The following is a 22,562-nucleotide window of genomic DNA, read 5'->3' as shown; positions in this document are numbered from 1 at the left end:
TGAGAAGGGCATAGGCTGGACAGTCATGCTGGCATGAGAAATATGAGAAGGGCACAGGTGGGAGAGGCATGCTAGTATGACAAATATCAGAATGACATAGGTTGAAGAGTCATGCTAGTATGACAACTATGAGAGGGGCATAGGTGGGAGAGTCATGCTAGTATGAGAAATATGAGAAGGGCATAGGTGGGAGAGGCACACTAGTATGACAAATAGAATGACATAGGTGGGAGAGGCATGCTAGTATGACAAATATGAGAAGGGCATAGGTGGGAGAGGCACGCTAGTATGACAAATATCAGAATGTCACAGGTGGGACAGGTACGCTAGTATGGCAAATATGAGAAGGGCACAGGTGGGATAGGTACGCTAGCATGACAAATATGAGAAGGGCACAGGTAAAGTAATTTAAACATTAAGTGAGAGAGGTTTCACCAGTTAGTAAAGAGTTGTTATAGTTACTAAAAGGAAAAGAGGTGCTTCTACATCTGGCATTTCAAGTGAAAATAAGGAGTTAAAAAAAATAGAACTGTACATGAAAAGAGATGAGGAAAAAGAGTAAAGGGAAAAGAAAGAAAAATGCACCAGAATAAATTTAATGGGAAGAAAGGAAAGGAACATCGATACAGCGACGTGAAAGCGATCCGTTTTCACTAGTACTTAATGTAAAGAGGAAAGAAAAGCAGCTAAAATGAATAGCGTCCACTGATGCCAGCAACAAAGTAAGTAAAACAATGGAGAAGAACTCCGATAAGGAAAGAAATTATAAAAAAAAAAAAACGAGTGAAAGTTTTCACCTCGCATTAAAATATTGGTAGGGAAGAAGTAGAATTACAGCTCTGTTCTCTGATGTGATACTACGTTGTAGTTTCTGTGATCTCTGACCTTAAAAATAACGACTGTAGAACTGAGCACATTAAATGACATATATAATATAACAACTTTCTTATTAAGTTGTTAGAAACATAAAAGCTAAAGTTATGAAAATATTTTAACGTATAAACAATTAATGCAAATATCCATCAATTTACCTTCAGCACTAGTATATGGACACACCCACCCACCCATCCATCCATCCATCCATCCATCCATCCATCCATCCATCCATCCATCCACCCACCCATCCATCCATCCATCCATCCATCCATGCATCCATCCATCCACCCACCCATCCATCCATCCATCCATCCATCCATCCATCCATCCATCCATCCATCCACCCACCCATCCATCCATCCATCCATCCATCCATCCATCCATCCATCCATCCATCCATCCATCCATCCATCCACCCACCCATCCATCCATCCACAACCCCCTTTTTCCCATTTGTTTTTCACATGGGGTCAAGGTGTCGCTTCAACATTTGTAGGCACACCCACAACACTATTAATCCTCTATGTGATTTATCCTACTTACTTGCTATAGCAAATTCTTTTAATACAAAATTTTATCTTTTATATGAAGTCATAATGACTCTTGGTTTTACAGTTTGCCAGTAACCCCTCTTACCCTTTTACAAGCTGTTTAGGAGGCTGCATGTATGTGTATTCATGTGGAAGGAGGCAGCAAACAGGCATGTAGTACTTAGTATTGTAAATTCTATTAGTTTAAATGTGCCCACTACATCTGGACATAATGCATGTGGTCACATTAGCAAATATATATTAAATCGATTTGCAGTATTCGGATATAAACTGATAGTTACAACACTATTAGCAGCACTATAGTTGTCTACGGCAATCTTTTCATAGTCTGCTCCATTTTCATCTTTCATTTTAAAGCTAAAGCAGTCTGTTCAATGATTGTTAATTTTTGGGAAGTATTGTATATGAAAAATATTGGACGTGACACAGATAGTTTGAATGTTGGGGAGAAGTGCTCACTTTCTGTGATTGACTTTGTACTAGATATTAAAACAGGTCTCCTTTGTTTAGTTGAATATTATTTCACTGAATTTCATTTCACCCCAACAACTTTGCTGAAAACACAGATTACTGAAAACTCATTTCACTGAATCTCATTTCACTGAACTGCAGTTAGCATGTATGACACTATGTAGAGTACTGTAAGGCAAGTAAAAGGTATATGCCCTTTTCCCCACTGTAGTGCGATCTTGGAGTTAGTATATATATATATATATATATATATATATATATATATATATATATATATATATAGTTGGGGGGGGTGGGGCACAGCCCCCACTTAGTTTGAGTACATTTTGTCTTCTTGAGAGAGTTAGTCATTGGTGTTGCAACTATGCAGGTCTATTGTTTAAAATGTATTGTTTTGAAGTTTTTGTTAAATACAATATAAAACAAACAAGGTGGGGGGCTATGGGGGCTATGCCCCCCACAACCCCCAATGTGGGGGGCTGTGCCCCCATACCCACACTTACTATATACACTAACTCCAGGATCGCATTACAGTGGGGAAGAGGGCATATACCTTTTACTTGCCTTACAGTACTCTACATAGTGCCATATATACTAACTGCAGTTCAGTGAAATGAGTTTTCAGTAATCTGTGTTTTCTGCAAAGTGGTTGGACTGAAATGAAATTCAGTGAAATGAGATTCAATGAAACAAAGTAGACCTATTAAAACACATGACAGCACTCAATATACATGCAATAATATGTATTATGAGAAAAACAGAACATGACATGCTAATAATACATAGTCATTTCATGACATTTGTGTCTCTAAATAAGTAAAAAAAACTTTCTCAAAGTAAAACAGCACCCTGTTCAAACATGTTTCAGTGCTAGGTCAAGGATTTGTTGCAGTACAAAGACATGTTTTTCACTGATCTTACAAGGTACATTAATATACCCCTTTGGAATCCTCTGTGGCCAATATTTTTCGTATTTGTTTAAGCCTATATTTCCTTACACCTACTGATAATAGAGCTGGCCATATTATTATAAGGTGATTAAAACGCCAAATCTATCAAAATCCTTGAGCACTATGAAATGGATTTCTAGCTGCATTAACATTTCACATTATTTGTGATATTATAATGTCTCTGCAGAGATCTTTTAATTGCTGTTAGTTACATTTATCATTGAAATGACCAGGAATGCTTCTTTTTTTAATAGATGTTTGAATGATGAATGCTAGCAGAGGAAAATATCTCTAGCTGTTATCTGCAAAAATATAAGAGTAACGCGGAAAAGCTTTGCGATGAAATAATATAAAATGATGACAAAATGTCATCATTATATTAAACGAGGAAGTCCTATACTGTGCAATATAATCCTGGTCGCTGTATGTAATACTTGCATCAGTTTGGCAGCTCGGGGTTTCTGAAGTTTCTAGTTTGGTCACAGCTCCTATTAACCTCTCATAGTCTATTGCATGTCTAACATTACCAAATCAGCATTGATTGATAAACTTTTAACACCATATTTTAAAAAATATTTAAATGCAGTTGATTATAGTGGAGGTGCATTTCATTCTGTTAAGGTACATGACTCCAAACCTATTTTCTTTAGTCTTAGTATTGAAAATTATTAACTGCAGAGGACATTAACAAATGCAGTTCACCAAATGTACAGCACCATTCATAGCGTTTTCTATCTTGAAAGGGGCCGTTGCAAGTTGGTAAATCCCTTTACCGTAACTGCACTGACCTTAAAACTGATTATATTAAGTAGGGGTGAAGGAAATATAGCCCCCCACATAACGGTATGAAGCAAAATGTTTTGGAGTTTTTATGAAGGCAGCCCTGTTTTAGTCTAGAATGTTGGTTCTGCAGTTGATTTTGTCAAAACAATCTTGACAAAAATGTCCAGAAAAAACAACCTTCAATGTTCTGTTATTTATTTGATTAAAAGTATTAGAAAAACAACAAAATACCAGTGTGTGGCCAAAGTATCCTTTAATAAAACGATAAAAACAATAAAATCCACAATAAGTCCACTGGTATTTTGTTGTTTTTCTAGTACTTATTTTTTGCCAACCAGTGTGCTCAGTACAATTTATTATTTTCTTGATTAAAAGTATATATACTGTACTTCAAAAGTGCAAAACTAAAAAAAAATGCTTTCCTTATGGCAGTATTTCAATACAGTTTGAACTACATGAATAGAGATGTTACAACACTCATTTTTTCAATAACCACATAACATACATCTCAACTATCCAGATTTTCACAGAATGTTCAGATTTTTGTCTCATTTTTGGTCTGTCCCTCATAAAATTTATGGTTTTCTAGCAAATCACTGATAACTCAAGTCACTAAATAATGACATACATTTGAGTTTCAGACTTCATTTCCTTCAGAAAATGCATGCTAAAACAAATTCTGTTATTCTAGCAACTTTCTAAGTTCATAGTAGTAATATGTAAAATCTGTCTCTATTTTTGAGCCTTTATCCTCCAGTTATTTTAGGCTTTGTCCAGGCTTCTTCAACTAAGAGGTTGAGCGGTATGGCACACAATTGTGTCTTCCTTGGTGCAAACAAACATAGCAAACCAAGGTAAGAAGTAATAAATGCTCTGCCTTTCCAAACAGGACTAGAGAATGGATACACAAAGTAGAAAAATGAACATTAAATGGTAAAGATACAGCTGTATGTCATCGGTTCATAGGTTGATAGGTATATATTAGGCTAACAACTTCCAGGGACTTTATAAACCTAGCCACAACCAATCAATCCAATCAAATTGCATACCCTTGTAACATGTGCATCTAAACTGGAGATATATGCTGGTAAGGGGGTTTCTATAAAGGTATGTGGTAGAGTATTTTAGTTATGGAATGTTTACTGTTGGACTACTCTGTCTATGGGAGACATGAGGGCCAACTCAGGGTGAATTTATAATTTCCCATACAATGGTCAAGGTTGCTTTGAATAGGGTTAAGGATAGACCCTGCTTCACATGGATGGGAAGCCTATTCCAGATCTTAGGGATCCTTAGACACATTCTTGTGTACATGTTGTATGTATGTCACAAGCAAAGTTTAAATCTCTGGTGCTGTTCATTTTGCAGATGTACAAAAGCTCCATCAGGGCCAGATCTAAGGATGCCTTACATACTAAGCACAGATCACCTTTCAACATCTTGTAGGACACAACGTATATAGACAGGGCTCTAAGGTGATCTGCACAGAACAATGTGTTACTACCCTGGATTCTTTTGGCATGGTACTGTTGTATATGCCTTGTTAGGTAAATGTGAAGTGGACAGCGTTCTCAGTGATGAGTCTGATAAGGGGCAAGTAGAGTGGTACTATAACTTCCTCAGACCTGGATTCCTTGTATATGCCTTGTTAAGTAAATGCGAAGAGGACAGTGTTCTCAGTGATGGGTCTGATAAGGGCCAAGTACAGTATTGCTATAACTTCCTCAGACATGGATGCCATACCCTTACTTATAAGGTGAGCAACATAGAATGATTTTTTTACCACCTTGGTTACATGTTGATCAAAGGCTAAATTACTGTCTACATATGTTCCCAGATCTCTAACTACTGGGTCGACTCCTAAGAATATCTTATAAATAGAGCAATTTGCCTATGTTGACGTTTTCTCCAAACATACTAAAATGGATGTTCTTGCACTCAGTTTTAATCAGTGACTTTGGCCCCAACCATTTGTCCGCATTAAACCTTCTTGTAGGATGTTGGTATCATGAGGGGCATGGGGGGACTTAATGATAGCTCCCAATTTGCAATTGTCTGTGAAGGTGGTGAGCCAGAGGCCCTTCACATTAGGTCTCTGCTATAGACAGAGGCCAGCAGTAAACATTCCATAACTAAAATACCCCACCACTTGACCTTTGAGAAGTAGATGTCAAACAGGCATGGGTGCAGTACAGAGTCTTGTGGTACGCCACTGGTGACCAGTCTCTTGGTGAAGGTGGTCTCACCGAGCTTGACTTCTTGGGTCCTATCTGTCAGCCAGCTGGCACTCTATCTAGTTATGTATGGATTTATGCCTAGTTTTGTGAGTTTGTCTACAATTCCTGAGTGGGATTATTTAATTAAACACCTTAGCCAGGTCTAGGTAGGTGGTACACACTGTTTTTCCTTCATCCATTGCCTTGGTCACCTTCTGAAAAAAGTCTATGAGGTTGAGTAGGCATGACCTTCCCCTGACAAAACCAAACTGGGATGAATCCAGTTATTGTAGGTACCAAAATATTTGTTGATCATTTTACATTTCAGTCAGAATTACTTGAGGAATGTTTTCAAAAGAGCAAAGTATATCTGGCCAGTTTTTATAATAAACACAATCATAAAGCCGTTTAAGGCCAAAATGCACACAATAAATTGTTAATGGATATAAAGAAGTATGAGGGATTTTCACTGTCACACCTCCTAATTACTTAAAAAAAACAGAGTCTGTGGGGTAGTTAAAAAGTCCAACAAATTAATGTAGTTTAACGATTATGTTATCATTTAAGTAGTGATGGCCCCTTTTCTGGTGTTTTTGTATTATTAGACCCAGGCAAATTTTTAGACCACTGACTTGTTTTTGAATCACTCAAAAAAATTCTTCAATCCCGAGCATATTTCCAAATGAAAAAATGCCAGAACAAATGCCAGAACAAACCATCATATACTGATACAACCAATTCCCAAAGGGTTATGGAAAAGAAATATATAGATGCAACAGATATAGACACATATGCATGTGAAGACAATTCTGCTGCAAAAGCCTGGTCATCTTTTGTATATTGTTCAGTCACCTGCACTGAATATTATGTAGCCTTAAACGACTAAATCCCAATCAGTCTCATCCGTACCTTTTTTCCTAAACCACCCATGTGTTATCTGTAATATGCCTGGTGACCACAACTGCATTATACTGTCTTACAGGCATTCTGTTCTGTATACTGCGGTGGGTGGTGCTGCGGTAGTGTTGTCGCCTCACAGTAAGACGTTATCCTGTTCGATTCTCAGCTAGAGCGTCTTCTGTGTGGAGACATGTGTGAATGGGCGTACCTTCGTTGAAGGTTGTGTGTCAGGGCCAGCAACTCGGCACGTAAAAATCTCCTGCCAATCATTAGCGGACCGGAGTTCTGCTGTGACGACCCCTAACCAGGAAAAGCCGAAAGACACAACAACAACAACAGGCATTCTGTTCTGTATACATCACTAATTAAATCCATATAGAATACAGATTTTTTTTAAAATGGCTTGGCATTCCCCCTGCCCATATATATATATATATATATATATATATATATATATATATATAGATGCATGCCATAAGCTTTACAGAAAATAACCTTGATATTCTTAACTCGTTATATCTATTTGATCTATGCAGTTATGGAAAATTAATTTATATTAGTGGAAGTGGACGGGGTCTTCTAGCTTATTAACAGGCCTTTTTCAGTGCCACCTTTGAAATTCTGTAAGCTTCACCAGTTACTGACCCTGTTTCATTGCCTTCTAGTATCTGAACTATAAAGGCACATGTGCATAATACTTAGTTGCAATAGTACATCTGACCTTTATGCCAGTAACAACAGTTTAAATATTATGCGGAAACCCCTATAGTATAAACAGTTCATATAACATACTTTTATAGCAAGATTAACACGTGCAAGTATCCTCTATAATACATTGTATTTTTATACTGTAGTCACTCTGCACTGTGAAAATTAGGCTTTAGGTGATTGTCACTGTTGAAGTAACACCTGACCCCATGTGTAAAAAATGGGAAAAAGGGAGTTGTGGATGGATGGATGGATGGTTGGATGGATGGATGGATGGATGGACGGATGGATGGATGGACTACTCCCACAGTAGTTCCAGACATATCTCTCAACTGTACAGATTTTTGCAGAATGTCCAGATTTTTGCCTCATATTTTTGGTCCATTTTTCATAAAATTGTGGTTTTCTGGCAAATTAGTAGCACATCATTAAAGATTGATGTTGAAAAATAATGACAGACATTTGAGTTTTAGAGTTCATACCCTTCAGATAATTCACACTAATGCAAAACATGTTATTCTATCAACTTTCTAAGTTTGTAAGAGCAATATTTAAAAAGTGTCCCTATTTTTTGACCTTTGTTCCACTTTTATTTATGGCTTTCTCTAGATTTCTTGCTCTAAGAGGTTTAGAGGTATGGTTCCAGAGTGTGTCTACAGTCATGTTATAAAGGTACAATACCATGTAGGCCAGAAAGAATTCATGCAGGATTTTCATGAGTTACATTTTACATCTTTCTGTGTATAATGCCCTTATGGTTTTATCGTTAAATTAATGAAACTGCACCATTCTGAATCGGCTCTTATTTTGTTCATATACTATTACAGGACTTCCTTTACTGCTACTCAGAACATATTTAAAGGTTACACAGTATAATTTTCTTCTTTCCTTCCTTAAAACTATTTGTGCATTTTCCATGTAAATTTAAAATGTGTTCCATGCAATTAACATTAATGTCAATGCTGAAGGCCACGAGGAACAATTTATTTTCTAATCAACTATCACACCTTTTTGAAATAAACACAAATAAAAGTCATAAAGAAATACACATTTGTAGATGACATCTATAATCAAATGTCATGTAAATACTATAATTCTGCATTTGGTATGCGTATGACAGGTTTATTCTTATTCCTTACAATGTGGCGAGGTACGGTATAATGTATAACATTTGTCGCACGTGTAATTGTTCATAAATTACCTTGCTCATGAACTTCTTCTCCTGTGTATGATGAATAAACCTGTCCCGAGAACTGATATTGTTCCTCTCTGAAATTGTTCTGTAAATAATCCATCAACATGACATAACCAGACTGCTGCATTGTAAGGACTTCACAAAATGTTTCCAGCTGAAATCGATAAAAGAAAGCTTTCAGACCTCAACAGGTTTTAAAGCAGAAATAAATACTATTTAGGTATTTCAAGCTAGATGTTTTAGCATACAACAAGAAACTATGGCACACACCGTAATGCTATCTTGAATATGTTTTTTCTTCTCCTGGGTCAGTGCATTTAATTGAAAAATAACACAACAGTTTTGTGATATGACAGTTGCACATTGTAAAGCTGCTTTAAAGTTTTTTCCCTTTTGTATACTGTCCCTGAAGGTATGTATATTTGTCTACATAATAATATATTTTTACATGGCAAAAAAGAGATGATGACTGAATTCAGTTTGATATCTAATAAAGAAAATGATTGTTACAACTGTATCCAGCTCATTATATTGAACCCAGCTCCACCACCACGAAAAACACAGACTAGTCAGGGTTATTGGATAGTATAAATAGCCTTCATAATGTCTATAAACAACACACTCTCCATCTGAAGAATTACAAGAAGGGCTGATGTACTGAAAAGAAGTCTCACACTGTCAGTGCTGGTCTTATCTTTTGCAAATCCCACTTGCAAAGACCCTGTATGATCTAAGATAAAAGGCAAATGGTAGGATGTGAATACAATGTGCAAGATGTACAACATTTGATTGAAGCAATTAGGAATATAGGCATGTCATTTTCCACATCTTGAAGGTCTTAGATTTAAAAATTACAATAGTAACTCAAACAAGGAATTTGCCATGGAAACAGACAGGTTTCAACTGCAGTTCTGAGGAGCATAACTTTGTCCTCCAGAATTACAGGAGTATAACTGGACATATGGGGAACTACAGGAGTGTAACTGGACATATGGGGAATTACAGGAGTGTAAATGGACATATTGAGAATTACAGGAGTATAACTAGACATATGGGGATAGCATTCAACTACAAGGTTGTGGGACCTCAGAATATTCTCTCTACTCTAAGAAGCAGTGAACATGGAGGTAGTATACATAGACAGTGAAGATATGGAGGGTGGGCTCTCCACTTTCAAAAATGTTTTTTAAAACTTTAACAGTTAGTTTTTAATTCACTGTTTAAATATACAAACTGAAAATTATTTTTCACAGTTGTACAACTCACAATATTACATTTTACAACCAAAACAGGACAAAATACCCTCTAAATGAGGTCTCTTTTTATGCCTCTAGTAAAGCTGGGGACTTCTGCTGTTGAACCAGTTTATGAAAATGAGTGGAAAGCCCATCCAGTTTAGGAGCTGCAAGAAGTTGTGGATGTTTTTTGACTGTGTGAGTCCCAGAAACTGTTAATGTTGACTTAAGAAGGTTTCCTTTCATTCAAAGGAGAAATGGGTCATCACACAAATTGGCTGCCACATTTTTCTGGTTCAAGTAAAACATAAACAACTTGCCACTTCTTGGTCAAACAAAGCATCACATTTATGGCCTTTTGAAGAAATCTATCTTTTGGAGTCTACTTTCTTCAGACAGTGGGACAACAATCTCACTGCTTCCCGTTATTTGCCAAATGCTTTCTATAAATCTTCAAGAATAAAGACAATGCCTCCAGTTGCACTGTACGACTTAATTTCTTTCAACCTCTTTTTTAGCTACATGGAGCCTGCAGTTTAAACAGAATCTGCCTTCCACAACATAAAAACCTCCCAGTAGAAGTGACAACCAGCTTGCAAATAATAAACTAAAGATATCAGCTCTGGCAGAAAAACATAGAAGCTATGCAGATAAATATAAAGGAAAAGTACAAGATGAGCAATTTATTGATGACTAATAAACTAAAGATAAAGTTCTACGACAAGAACACAGCACAAGGTAGTGAGGGGAATAAAGGGGAGAAATCAAATACCATCATAGAAGCACTGAATAGAGAAAACTATAAAGCAATTAAGAAGTGTCACTGTTGGAAGACTAAAGAAGAGGAAATAGATCAACAAAAATACTAAGAAAGATAGATGTGATAAAAGCAATGCACAGTATTAGAACAGACCAGGATCTATCATGCATTATCGTAAATAACAAACCAAAAATTTCAGCACAGGCAGAAAAACATAGAAGATACACAGATAAATATAAAGGAAAAATACAAAATAAACAATTTATTGATGACCCAAAAAAGTTTTATAGAGAATTAGGAAATAAGGAAAAAGGAACTGAAAGACTGTCAAAAAAAAGAAGAAATAGATACATTTTGGAGAAGTATCTATGAAGATCCTGTGGAACATAACAAAGATGTTAAATGGATAGAAAAAGTAAAAGAAAGAATAAGAAGTTTAAAGGTACAGGATATGAAATAGGATGAATTAACAGCCAGAAAGAGTGAAACAAAGTTAAGAAAAGCCTCAAATGGAAAACCACAGGCCCAGATGTAGTACTCAACTTTTGGCTAAAAGTACTGACATCTTTGTATGAAGATTTGGCCATGACCTATTTATAACTGCATCCCGAACAGACACCAACCTGGCTAACAATAAGAAAAACAATGTTCCTACTTAAGAGTGAACCTGCAAACTATCCTAAAAATTAAAGACTAATAACTTGCCTTCCGACGAAGTAAAAACTATACACGTGAATTAATGCCGACAGAGTTTATAGTCATTTAGAAGAAAACTCAATTATGGCAGTAGAAAAAAGGCCAATAAAAGAAAGTCATATGGAACAAAGGAGCATTTGTTGTTAAATAAAGTCATAGTGGAGAACTGTAAAAAGGGGAAGAATCTAAATATGTTATGGATTGACTACAAAAAATCATTTGATAGTGTCCCACATTCATGGATAAAAGAGTGTTTAAAAATGTATAATATACACCCTACACTGATCGATTACATTACAGTGACCATGAAATAGTGGCAGACCACTGTGCAATTAAGCCATGATAAAGGACAAATTATTATCCCAGGGGATAAAAATTCAAAGGGGGATATTCCAGGGTGACTCTGTCACCGTTGCTATTCTGCCTTGCCCTTAACTCATTAAGCTGCTTACTTAACAACTTAGACCATGGCTATAACTTGGCTCCTAGAAAACAATAAAGTGTAAAGACTTCTCATCTTCTCTTTGTCGACGATTTAAAACTGTATATCTCATCAGATGAGGAACTGAAAGCACAACTGCAGGTTGTGAAAACTTTTTCAGATGATATAAAAATGTCATTTGGGCTTGATAAATGTGGAAAAGCAACCTTTAAAGCAGGAAAACTGCTGCACCAGGAAAACGTCAGTTTGGGACAAGAATGTGATATAAAAGAACTTCAACAAGAGGGAGTGTATAAATATTTGGGAATTGATGAAGAATCAACAACAAAACATGATTAAATACCAATAAAACTTAGTAAGGAATACTTTAGAAGACTTAAATTAATCCTGAAAACAGCGTTGACATCTAGGAACAAAACTGAAGCTATAAACAAATTTGTTCTTCCTGTCCTAACTTACAGTTTTGGAGTGACTGACTGGCCCCAAAACTTGTTGGATAGATTAGATAGGAAAACAAGAAGGATGCTTCATGCTCACCAAATGATTTATAAAAATCAGTGCATACCAAGATTATATATTCTCAGTTCCAAAGGAGTGATGGGCCTCCTTGAAATTGATTACACGTATAGATCTGCAATCATGGGAATCTACACAGATCTGCTAACTTCACAAGACCTAAACATAGTGAAAGTTTTGAAACATGAGAGATTCAATCTAAGATGACTTCTCTGTTTAATCTAGCAGAAGCATATCGGCATCAAGCAGGAATGAAAATCAAACCAGAAGTAGATAAAAATCAGGCAGAAACTGAATGTGCCAAAAAACAAAAGAAAGAATATAAGGTGAAGGACCAGATGAGAAAGCAAGAAATGTGGAAAATGCATAAATACAGTTGCAAGTACAGAAAACTTCTGGAAGAACCTCATGGTGATCATGAATGAATGCAGGAATGGTTAAGGAGAGGTGAATTCAAACCAAAAGATGAAAGGTTAATATTGTGTAACTGGACATATGGGGAATTACAGGAGTGTAAATGGACATATTGAGAATTACAGGAGTATAACTAGACATATGGGGATAGCATTCAGCTACAAGGTTGTGGGACCTCAGAATATTCTCTCTACTCTAAGAAGCAGTGAACATGGAGGTAGTATACATAGACAGTGAAGATATGGAGGGTGGGCTCTCCACTTTCAAAAATGTTTTTTAAAACTTTAACAGTTAGTTTTTAATTCACTGTTTAAATATACAAACTGAAAATTATTTTTCACAGTTGTACAACTCACAATATTACATTTTACAACCAAAACAGGACAAAATACCCTCTAAATGAGGTCTCTTTTTATGCCTCTAGTAAAGCTGGGGACTTCTGCTGTTGAACCAGTTTATGAAAATGAGTGGAAAGTCCATCCAGTTTAGGAGCTGCAAGAAGTTTTGGATGTTTTTTGACTGTGTGAGTCCCAGAAACTGTTAATGTTGACTTAAGAAGGTTTCCTCTCATTCAAAGGAGAAATGGGTCATCACACAAATTGGCTGCCACATTTCTCTGGTTCGAGTAAAACATAAACAACTTGCCACTTCTTGGTCAAACAAAGCATCACATTTATGGCCTTTTGAAAAAATCTATCTTTTGGAGTCTACTTTCTTCAGACAGTGGGACAACAATCTCACTGCTTCCCATTATTTGCCAAATGCTTTCTATAAATCTTCAAGAATAAAGACAATGCCTCCAGTTGCACTGTACGACTTAATTTCTTTCAACCTCTTTTTTAGCTACATGGAGCCTGCAGTTTAAACAGAATCTGCCTTCCACAACATAAAAACCTCCCAGTAGAAGTGACAACCAGCTTGCAAATAATAAACTAAAGATATCAGCTCTGGCAGAAAAACGTAGAAGCTATGCAGATAAATATAAAGGAAAAGTACAAGATGAGCAATTTATTGATGACTAATAAACTAAAGATAAAGTTCTACGACAAGAACACAGCACAAGGTAGTGAGGGGAATAAAGGGGAGAAATCAGACACCATCACAGAAGCACTGAATAGAGAAAACTATAAAGCAATTAAGAAGTGTCACTGTTGGAAGACTATAGAAGAGGAAATAGATCAACAAAAATACTAAGAAAGATAGATGTGATAAAAGCAATGCACAGTATTAGAACAGACCAGGATCTATCATGCATTATCGCAAATAACAAACCAAAAATTTCAGCACAGGCAGAAAAACATAGAAGATACACAGATAAATATAAAGGAAAAATACAAAATAAACAATTTATTGATGACCCAAAAAAGTTTTATAGAAAATTAGGAAACAAGGAAAAAGGAACTGAAAGACTGTCAAAAAAAAAGAAGAAATAGATACATTTTGGAGAAGTATCTATGAAGATCCTGTGGAACATAACAAAGATGCTAAATGGATAGAAAAAGTAAAAGAAAGAATAAGAAGTTTAAAGGTACAGGATATGAAATAGGATGAATTAACAGCCAGAAAGAGTGAAACAAAGTTAAGAAAAGCCTCAACTGGAAAACCACAGGCCCAGATGTAGTACTCAACTTTTGGCTAAAAGTACTGACATCTTTGTATGAAGATTTGGCCATGACCTATTTATAACTGCATCCCGAACAGACACCAACCTGGCTAACAATAAGAAAAACAATGTTCCTACTTAAGAGTGAACCTGCAAACTATCCTAAAAATTAAAGACTAATAACTTGCCTTCCGACGAAGTAAAACTATACGTGAATTAATGCCGACAGAGTTTATAGTCATTTAGAAGAAAACTCAATTATGGCAGTAGAAAAAAGGCCAATAAAAGAAAGTCATATGGAACAAAAGAGCATTTGTTGTTAAATAAAGTCATAGTGGAGAACTGTAAAAAGGGGAAGAATCTAAATATGTTATGGATTGACTACAAAAAATCATTTGATAGTGTCCCACATTCATGGATAAAAGAGTGTTTAAAAATGTATAATATACACCCTACACTGATCGATTACATTACAGTGACCATGAAATAGTGGCAGACCACTTTGCAATTAAGCCATGATAAAGGACAAATTATTATCCCAGGGGATAAAAATTCAAAGGGGGATATTCCATGGTGACTCTGTCACCGTTGCTATTCTGCCTTGCCCTTAACTCATTAAGCTGCTTACTTAACAACTTAGGCCATGGCTATAACTTGGCTCCTAAAAACAATAAAGTGTAAAGACTTCTCATCTTCTCTTTGTTGACGATTTAAAACTGTATAGCTCATCAGATGAGGAACTGAAAGCACAACTGCAGGTTGTGAAAACTTTTTCAGATGATATAAAAATGTCATTTGGGCTTGATAAATGTGGAAAAGCAACCTTTAAAGCAGGAAAACTGCTGCACCAGGAAAACGTCAGTTTGGGACAAGAATGTGATATAAAAGAACTTCAACAAGAGGGAGTGTATAAATATTTGGGAATTGATGAAGGATCAACAACAAAACATGATTAAATACCAATAAAACTTAGTAAGGAATACTTTAGAAGACTTAAATTAATCCTGAAAACAGCGTTGACATCTAGGAACAAAACTGAAGCTATAAACAAATTTGTTCTTCCTGTCCTAACTTACAGTTTTGGAGTGACTGACTGGCCCCAAAACTTGTTGGATAGATTAGATAGGAAAACAAGAAGGATGCTTCATGCTCACCAAATGATTTATAAAAATCAGTGCATACCAAGATTATATATTCTCAGTTCCAAAGGAGTGATGGGCCTCCTTGAAATTGATTACACGTATAGATCTGCAATCATGGGAATCTACACATATCTGCTAACTTCACAAGACCTAAACATAGTGAAAGTTTTGAAACATGAGAGATTCAATCTAAGATGACTTCTCTGTTTAATCTAGCAGAAGCATATCGGCATCAAGCAGGAATGAAAATCAAACCAGAAGTAGATAAAAATCAGGCAGAAACTGAATGTGCCAAAAAACAAAAGAAAGAATATAAGGTGAAGGACCAGATGAGAAAGCAAGAAATGTGGAAAATGCATACAGTTGCAAGTACAGAAAACTTCTGGAAGAACCTCATGGTGATCATGAATGAATGCAGGAATGGTTAAGGAGAGGTGAATTCAAACCAAAAGATGAAAGGTTAATATTGTGTAACTGGACATATGGGGAATTACAGGAGTGTAAATGGACATATTGAGAATTACAGGAGTATAACTAGACATATGGGGATAGCATTCAACTACAAGGTTGTGGGACCTCAGAATATTCTCTCTACTCTAAGAAGCAGTGAACATGGAGGTAGTATACATAGACAGTGAAGATATGGAGGGTGGGCTCTCCACTTTCAAAAATGTTTTTTAAAACTTTAACAGTTAGTTTTAATTCACTGTTTAAATATACAAACTGAAAATTATTTTTCACAGTTGTACAACTCACAATATTACATTTTACAACCAAAACAGGACAAAATACCCTCTAAATGAGGTCTCTTTTTATGCCTCTAGTAAAGCTGGGGACTTCTGCTGTTGAACCAGTTTATGAAAATGAGTGGAAAGTCCATCCAGTTTAGGAGCTGCAAGAAGTTTTGGATGTTTTTTGACTGTGTGAGTCCCAGAAACTGTTAATATTGACTTAAGAAGGTTTCCTCTCATTCAAAGGAGAAATGGGTCATCACACAAATTGGCTGCCACATTTCTCTGGTTCAAGTAAAACATAAACAACTTGCCACTTCTTGGTCAAACAAAGCATCACATTTATGGCCTTTTGAAGCAATCTATCTTTTGGAGTCTACTTTCTTCAGACAGTGGGACAACAATCTCACTGCTTCCCGTTATTTGCCAAATGCTTTCTATAAATCTTCAAGAATAAAGACAATGCCTCCAGTTGCACTGTACGACTTAATTTCTTTCAACCTCTTTTTTAGCTACATGGAGCCTGCAGTTTAAACAGAATCTGCCTTCCACAACATAAAAACCTCCCAGTAGAAGTGACAACCAGCTTGCAAATAATAAACTAAAGATATCAGCTCTGGCAGAAAAACATAGAAGCTATGCAGATAAATATAAAGGAAAAGTACAAGATGAGCAATTTATTGATGACTAATAAACTAAAGATAAAGTTCTACGACAAGAACACAGCACAAGGTAGTGAGGGGAATAAAGGGGAGAAATCAGATACCATCATAGAAGCACTGAATAGAGAAAACTATAAAGCAATTAAGAAGTGTCACTGTTGGAAGACTATAGAAGTGGAAATAGATCAACAAAAATACTAAGAAAGATAGATGTGATAAAAGCAATGCACAGTATTAGAACAGACCAGAACTGTAGGTTGTGAAAACTTTTTCAGATGATATAAAAATGTCATTTGGTCTTGATAAATGTGGAAAAGCAACCTTTAAAGCAGGAAAACTGCTGCACCAGGAAAACGTCAGTTTGGGACAAGAATGTGATATAAAAGAACTTCAGCAAGAGGGAGTGTATAAATATTTGGGAATTGATGAAGGATCAACAACAAAACATGATTAAATACCAATAAAACTTAGTAAGGAATACTTTAGAAGACTTAAATTAATCCTGAAAACAGCGTTGACATCTAGGAACAAAATCGAAGCTATAAACCAATTTGTTCTTCCTGTCCTAACTTACAGTTTTGGAGTGACTGACTGGCCCCAAAACTTGTTGGATAGATTAGATAGAAAACAAGAAGGATGCTTCATGTTCACCAAATGATTTATAAAAATCAGTGCATACCAAGATTATATATTCTCAGTTCAAAAGGAGTGATGGGCCTCCTTGAAACTGATTACATGTATAGATCTGCAATCATGGGAATGTACACAGATCTGCTAACTTCACAAGACCTAAACATAGTGAAAGTTTTGAAACATGAGAGATTCAATCTAAGATGACTTCTCTGTTTAATCTAGCAGAAGCATATCGGCATCAAGCAGGAATGAAAATCAAACCAGAAGTAGATAAAAATCAGGCAGAAACTGAATGTGCCAAAAAACAAAAGAAAGAATATAAGGTGAAGGACCAGATGAGAAAGCAAGAAATGTGGAAAATGCATAAATACAGTTGCAAGTACAGAAAACTTCTGGAAGAACCTCATGGTGATCATGAATGAATGCAGGAATGGTTAAGGAGAGGTGAATTCAAACCAAAAGATGAAAGGTTAATATTGGCAGCAGAAGATAGTGGGCTACATATACGCTGATTTACGAAGTACATTGAACATGTGGGAGAAACAGACAAATGTAGGTTTTGTAAAACAGAATTAGAAACAGTCGCAGACCTCATTGTTGCTTGTAACATACTAATGGCAGAAGGACTGTATACTAAAAGGCATAATAATGTGGCAAGACTGTTGCACTGGGGATTGTACAAACACTATGGTACTGAAGTAGCTGAAAAACACTGGAAACAAGATCCACAAAGCATCACAAAAAATGATGAAGTTTATATCACATGGGATCACCGATTACCAACAGTTCAAAAGATAGATGCTAGAAAACCAGATATAGTGGACATGAAAAGAAGACAAAAGTAGCATTGATCATTTGAAATTGCCACACTCAGTGATTACAGTGCATTGCATCCAGAGAGACGCAAAGTCATAAAATATCAGGATCTGCAGGCAGAAACCAGAGCAATGTGGAAGAAAGAAACCCAGATAGTTCTAACAGTAGTAGTAGGAGCAACAGGTCTTATAAAAAAGAATCTACAATTGTATTTAGATATGTTACCAATCCATGTAACACCATACGAATTGCAGGAGTCATTACTGGGCACATTACAGTTGCTGCGAAGATCACTTTTGGCTGACATTAAAAATTGAAACAGTACTAATTTCATGAACTTTAATAGTACTTTGACTTTGAATGGGGTCTATTCCCGTCATGGTATTGGAAACCCAAAAGATTTGGAGAAATTAAAAAGAAGTGATAACCAGCGTGCAAATAATAAACTAAAGCTATCAGCACTGGCAGAAAAACTTAGCAGCTATGCAGATAAATATAAAGGAAAAGTACAAGATGAGCAATTTATTGATGACCCACAAAGGTTTTATAGAGAATTGGGAAACAAGGCAAAAGAATCAGAAACACCACCAAAAATGAATAAATAGACACATGTTGAAGAAATATCTGTGAAAATCATTTGGAACATAACAAAGATGCTGAATGGATAGAAGTAAGAGAATGACTAAGAAGTTCAAATGTACAGGATATGAAATGGGGTGATGTAGCAGTCAGAGAAATTGAAACTAAATTAAGAAAAGGTCCTAAATGAAAAACTCCAGGCCCAGATAAGTATCTATCTTCTGGCTAAAAGTACTAACATCTTTACAAAAAGATTTAGCTGAGTCAGAACTAAGAAAACCCAATCAAGCAATAGAACAAAAGGGTAGCAAAAAAGAAAAGTCACATGGAACAAAGGATCATTTGTTGTTAAATAAAGTCAGTGGAGAACTGTAAAAGAGTAGGAATCTAAGTATGGCATGGACAAACTACAAAAAAGCATTTGAGAGTATCCCACATTCATAGATGAAAAGAGTGCTTACAAATGTATAAGATACACCCTACACTGATTGATTATATTACAGCAACCATGAAATAGTGGCAAACCAGTTTGCAGTTAAGCCATGATAAAGGAAAACTTATTATTCCAGGGATAAAAATTGAAAGGGGGATATTCCAGGGTGACTCTTTGTCACCGCTGCTATTTTGCCTTGCCCTTAACCCATTAAGCTGTCTTCTTAACAGATTAGGTCATGGCTACAATTTGGTCCCAGAAAACAACAAAATATAAAGACTCCCCAGCTTCTTTTTGTGGATGATTTAAAACTATATAGTTTATAAGATGAGGAACTGACAGCACAACTACAAGTGCTCAAAATTGTCAGAGATGATATAAGAACATAATTTGATCTTGAGGAATGTGCAAAATCAACCTTTAAAGCAGGAGAGCTGCAGCACCAAGAAAATATCAGTTTGGGACAGGAATGTGATGTAAAGGAAGTTGAGCAACAGGTAGTGCATACATTTTTGAGAATTGATAAAGGATCAACAACAAAACATGAACATGTGCAAATAAAAGTAAGGAATATTTTAGAAGACTAAACTTAATACTGAAGACAGCTCTGACATCTAGGAATAAAGTAGAATAAAAGTAACAGGACCAGCACTGTGGTAAAGCAGAGATTTCATACCAAAATGAATAGCAAAACCAACAAATGAGTGCTGAAGAAAGAGTTTTATCCAAAAGCTTTGCAACTGTCATTAAATATATTTACATAGCGTATGCAGAGTTCATTCATTTTTTTGATCTAGGAATAAAGTCCAAGATATAAACCTATTTGCTCTTCCTGTCCTAACTTATAGTTTTGGAGTGATTGACTGGCCACAAAAGGTATTGGATCATTTGGACAGAAAAACAAGAAAAATGCTTCATGCTTATTGATTTATAAAAATCAGTGTATACCAAGATTATACATTCCTCATTCTGAAGGAGGTATGGGCCTCCTCGAAATTGATTACATGTATAGATCTGAAATCGTAGGACTGCATACATATCGGCTGACCTCACAAGACCCAAATGTAGTGAAAGTTTTAAATCATGAGGAGAATAAGTCTATGATAACTTCCCTGCTTAGATTAGAAGAAGCATATCAGTGTCAAACAGGAATGGAAATCAAACCAGAAGTAGCTAAAAATCAGGCAGCAACTGAATATACTAAAAAACAAAAGAAAGAATATAAGTTGAAGGATCAGATGAGAAGGCAAGAAATGTGGAAAATGCATAAATTTAGTTGTAAGTACAGCAAACTCTTGGAACAACCTCATGTCCATTATGACAGAATGCAGGAATGGTTAAGGAGATGTGAATTTAAACCAAAAGACAAAAGGTTAATATTGGCGGCCCAAGATAGTGGATTATGTACACAGTGGTTTCCAAAGTCCATTGATCATGTGGGAGAAACAGACAAATACAGGTTTTGTAAAACAGAACTGGAAACATTTGCACCTCTTTCACTGGTTGTGATATAGTAATGTCAGAAGGACTGTATACCGAAAGGCATAATAATGTGACAAGACCATTGCACTGGGGATTGTGAACATTATAATATTGAAGTAGCTGAGAAGTATTGGAAACATGAGCCACAAACCATAATAGAAAATGATGAATTTTATATCACATGAGATCACCTGTTACCAACAGTTTAAAAAAATAGATGAAAGAAAACTAGATATAGTAGTCCATGAAAAGAAGACATTGATCATTGAAATTGTTACACCCAGTGATTACAATGTCTTATAAACAGAGAAATACAAGTCATAAAATATCAGGATTTACAGGCAGAAATGAGGGCAATGTGGAAGAAGGATACCCAGACAGTTCCAATTGTAGTAGGAGCAATGGGTCTTATAAAAAAGAATTTAGAATCATACTTAGATATGTTACATGTAACTCTGTATGAATTGAAGAAGGAGTCAATTCTGGGCACATTGTGAGTGCTGCAAAGAGCACTTCTTGTTAACATCAAAGACTGAAACAATATTAATTTAATTTACTTTAATCATACTTTGGCTTAGGAATGGGGTCCATTCCCATCATGGTATTACAAACCCAAAAGGCTTGGAGAAATTAAAGTGAGAGAAGTTAGAGATTTTGTTCTCCAAGATGACCTTGTTACAAATGGCTTGCCCTGTCATTATCGCATGTACATTTTGTAATCTCATAAAACCATGGCCTCTAAGATACAAAAACCTGGACATGTGTGTGGGGGGGCTGAATCCAACTGTATTAAGTCAATTTATTCCAGTACTGCACCCCTAATACTCTAAAATGGGTAATTTTGCAACAAGAAATAATTAAGCTTCTAAAAACTCAAATAAATGTCTATGTACTTCCACTTCAGGGTTAAGATCACTGTGGACTTATCAGACAGATCAGAGGACCTCAGTATCCCCTCAAGCTACACATATATCATCAGAAACATTTTGGTCATCCACCCATGAATTTATATGTGAAATTAAGCAGTTCTGTTTGGTTTGTTTAGTTGATGATTTTTAGAGCAATTTTGACAATATAAATATTATTCTACTTTACTTCTCAATCAGCATGGATGTTATAACATTTACCTCGGGACAAATGTGTCCCTACTAATACCCCTAACATAACTGGATTAATACAGATCTTTATATACAATTTTAGTCATGCACACACATATACATTTCCTCTTGGTATTCTATTTTAGAGAATTGCTCATCCTGTAGAAACAATACTGATTGTTGCAGATGCTGACACAAATGCTGACTTAATAATATTATTTTTAAGCTTCCTTGTTTAACAATGTCCTGTCACATTTTTGCTGAATTTATAAGAGGCCAGCTTTTCTGACAGTGTGAGCATCCTGTTTTTGTCTTTAGTATTCTATTTGGATCTTTGTATAAGAACATCTGTTCTTGTGCAAATGCTGATAAGTGGAGAAAAAGCATGTTTTTTAAGGAAACACATTGTAACAGTGTCTTTAAAAAAGCAGATTTTAAGACTTCAAATCCATCACAGTAAGCAGCACCATATAATTTTTCAATGGCAAGCTAGCCTGCATTTGAACACAAAGGGAGTGGTAAGCCCTTCAGAGGGTCACTTCAGTCAAATTGCAGTAACTAACATTTGTACGTATATTTAAAATTCTAAACATAAGTATTCCAGTTTATGCAACTTGCAGTAGTAAAGTTTTTTCAGACATCTGAATCCAGATTGAGCCTGCAGTGCAGGA

The 22,562-nt window shown here is 35.8% G+C and overlaps 1 protein-coding gene across 1 annotated transcript in view; it reads right to left on the bottom strand.

Annotated features, from left to right (window-relative positions):
* The window catches only part of PTPRZ1 (protein tyrosine phosphatase receptor type Z1), a 1,642,174-nt gene that overhangs the window by 935,412 nt on the left and 684,200 nt on the right, over nt 1-22,562 (bottom strand). The window contains exon 8 of the mRNA XM_044088744.1: nt 8,657-8,804. Within this exon, the coding sequence (XP_043944679.1) occupies nt 8,657-8,804 (148 nt within the window). The remainder of the gene's footprint in view (nt 1-8,656; nt 8,805-22,562) is intronic.

The sequence above is a fragment of the Protopterus annectens genome, chromosome 11.part0 (assembly GCF_019279795.1).
Source record: "Protopterus annectens isolate FY-2018-M chromosome 11.part0, PAN1.0, whole genome shotgun sequence".
Classification (NCBI taxonomy): Eukaryota; Metazoa; Chordata; order Ceratodontiformes; family Protopteridae; genus Protopterus; species Protopterus annectens.
This window is presented reverse-complemented; position numbering and strand designations above follow the sequence as displayed.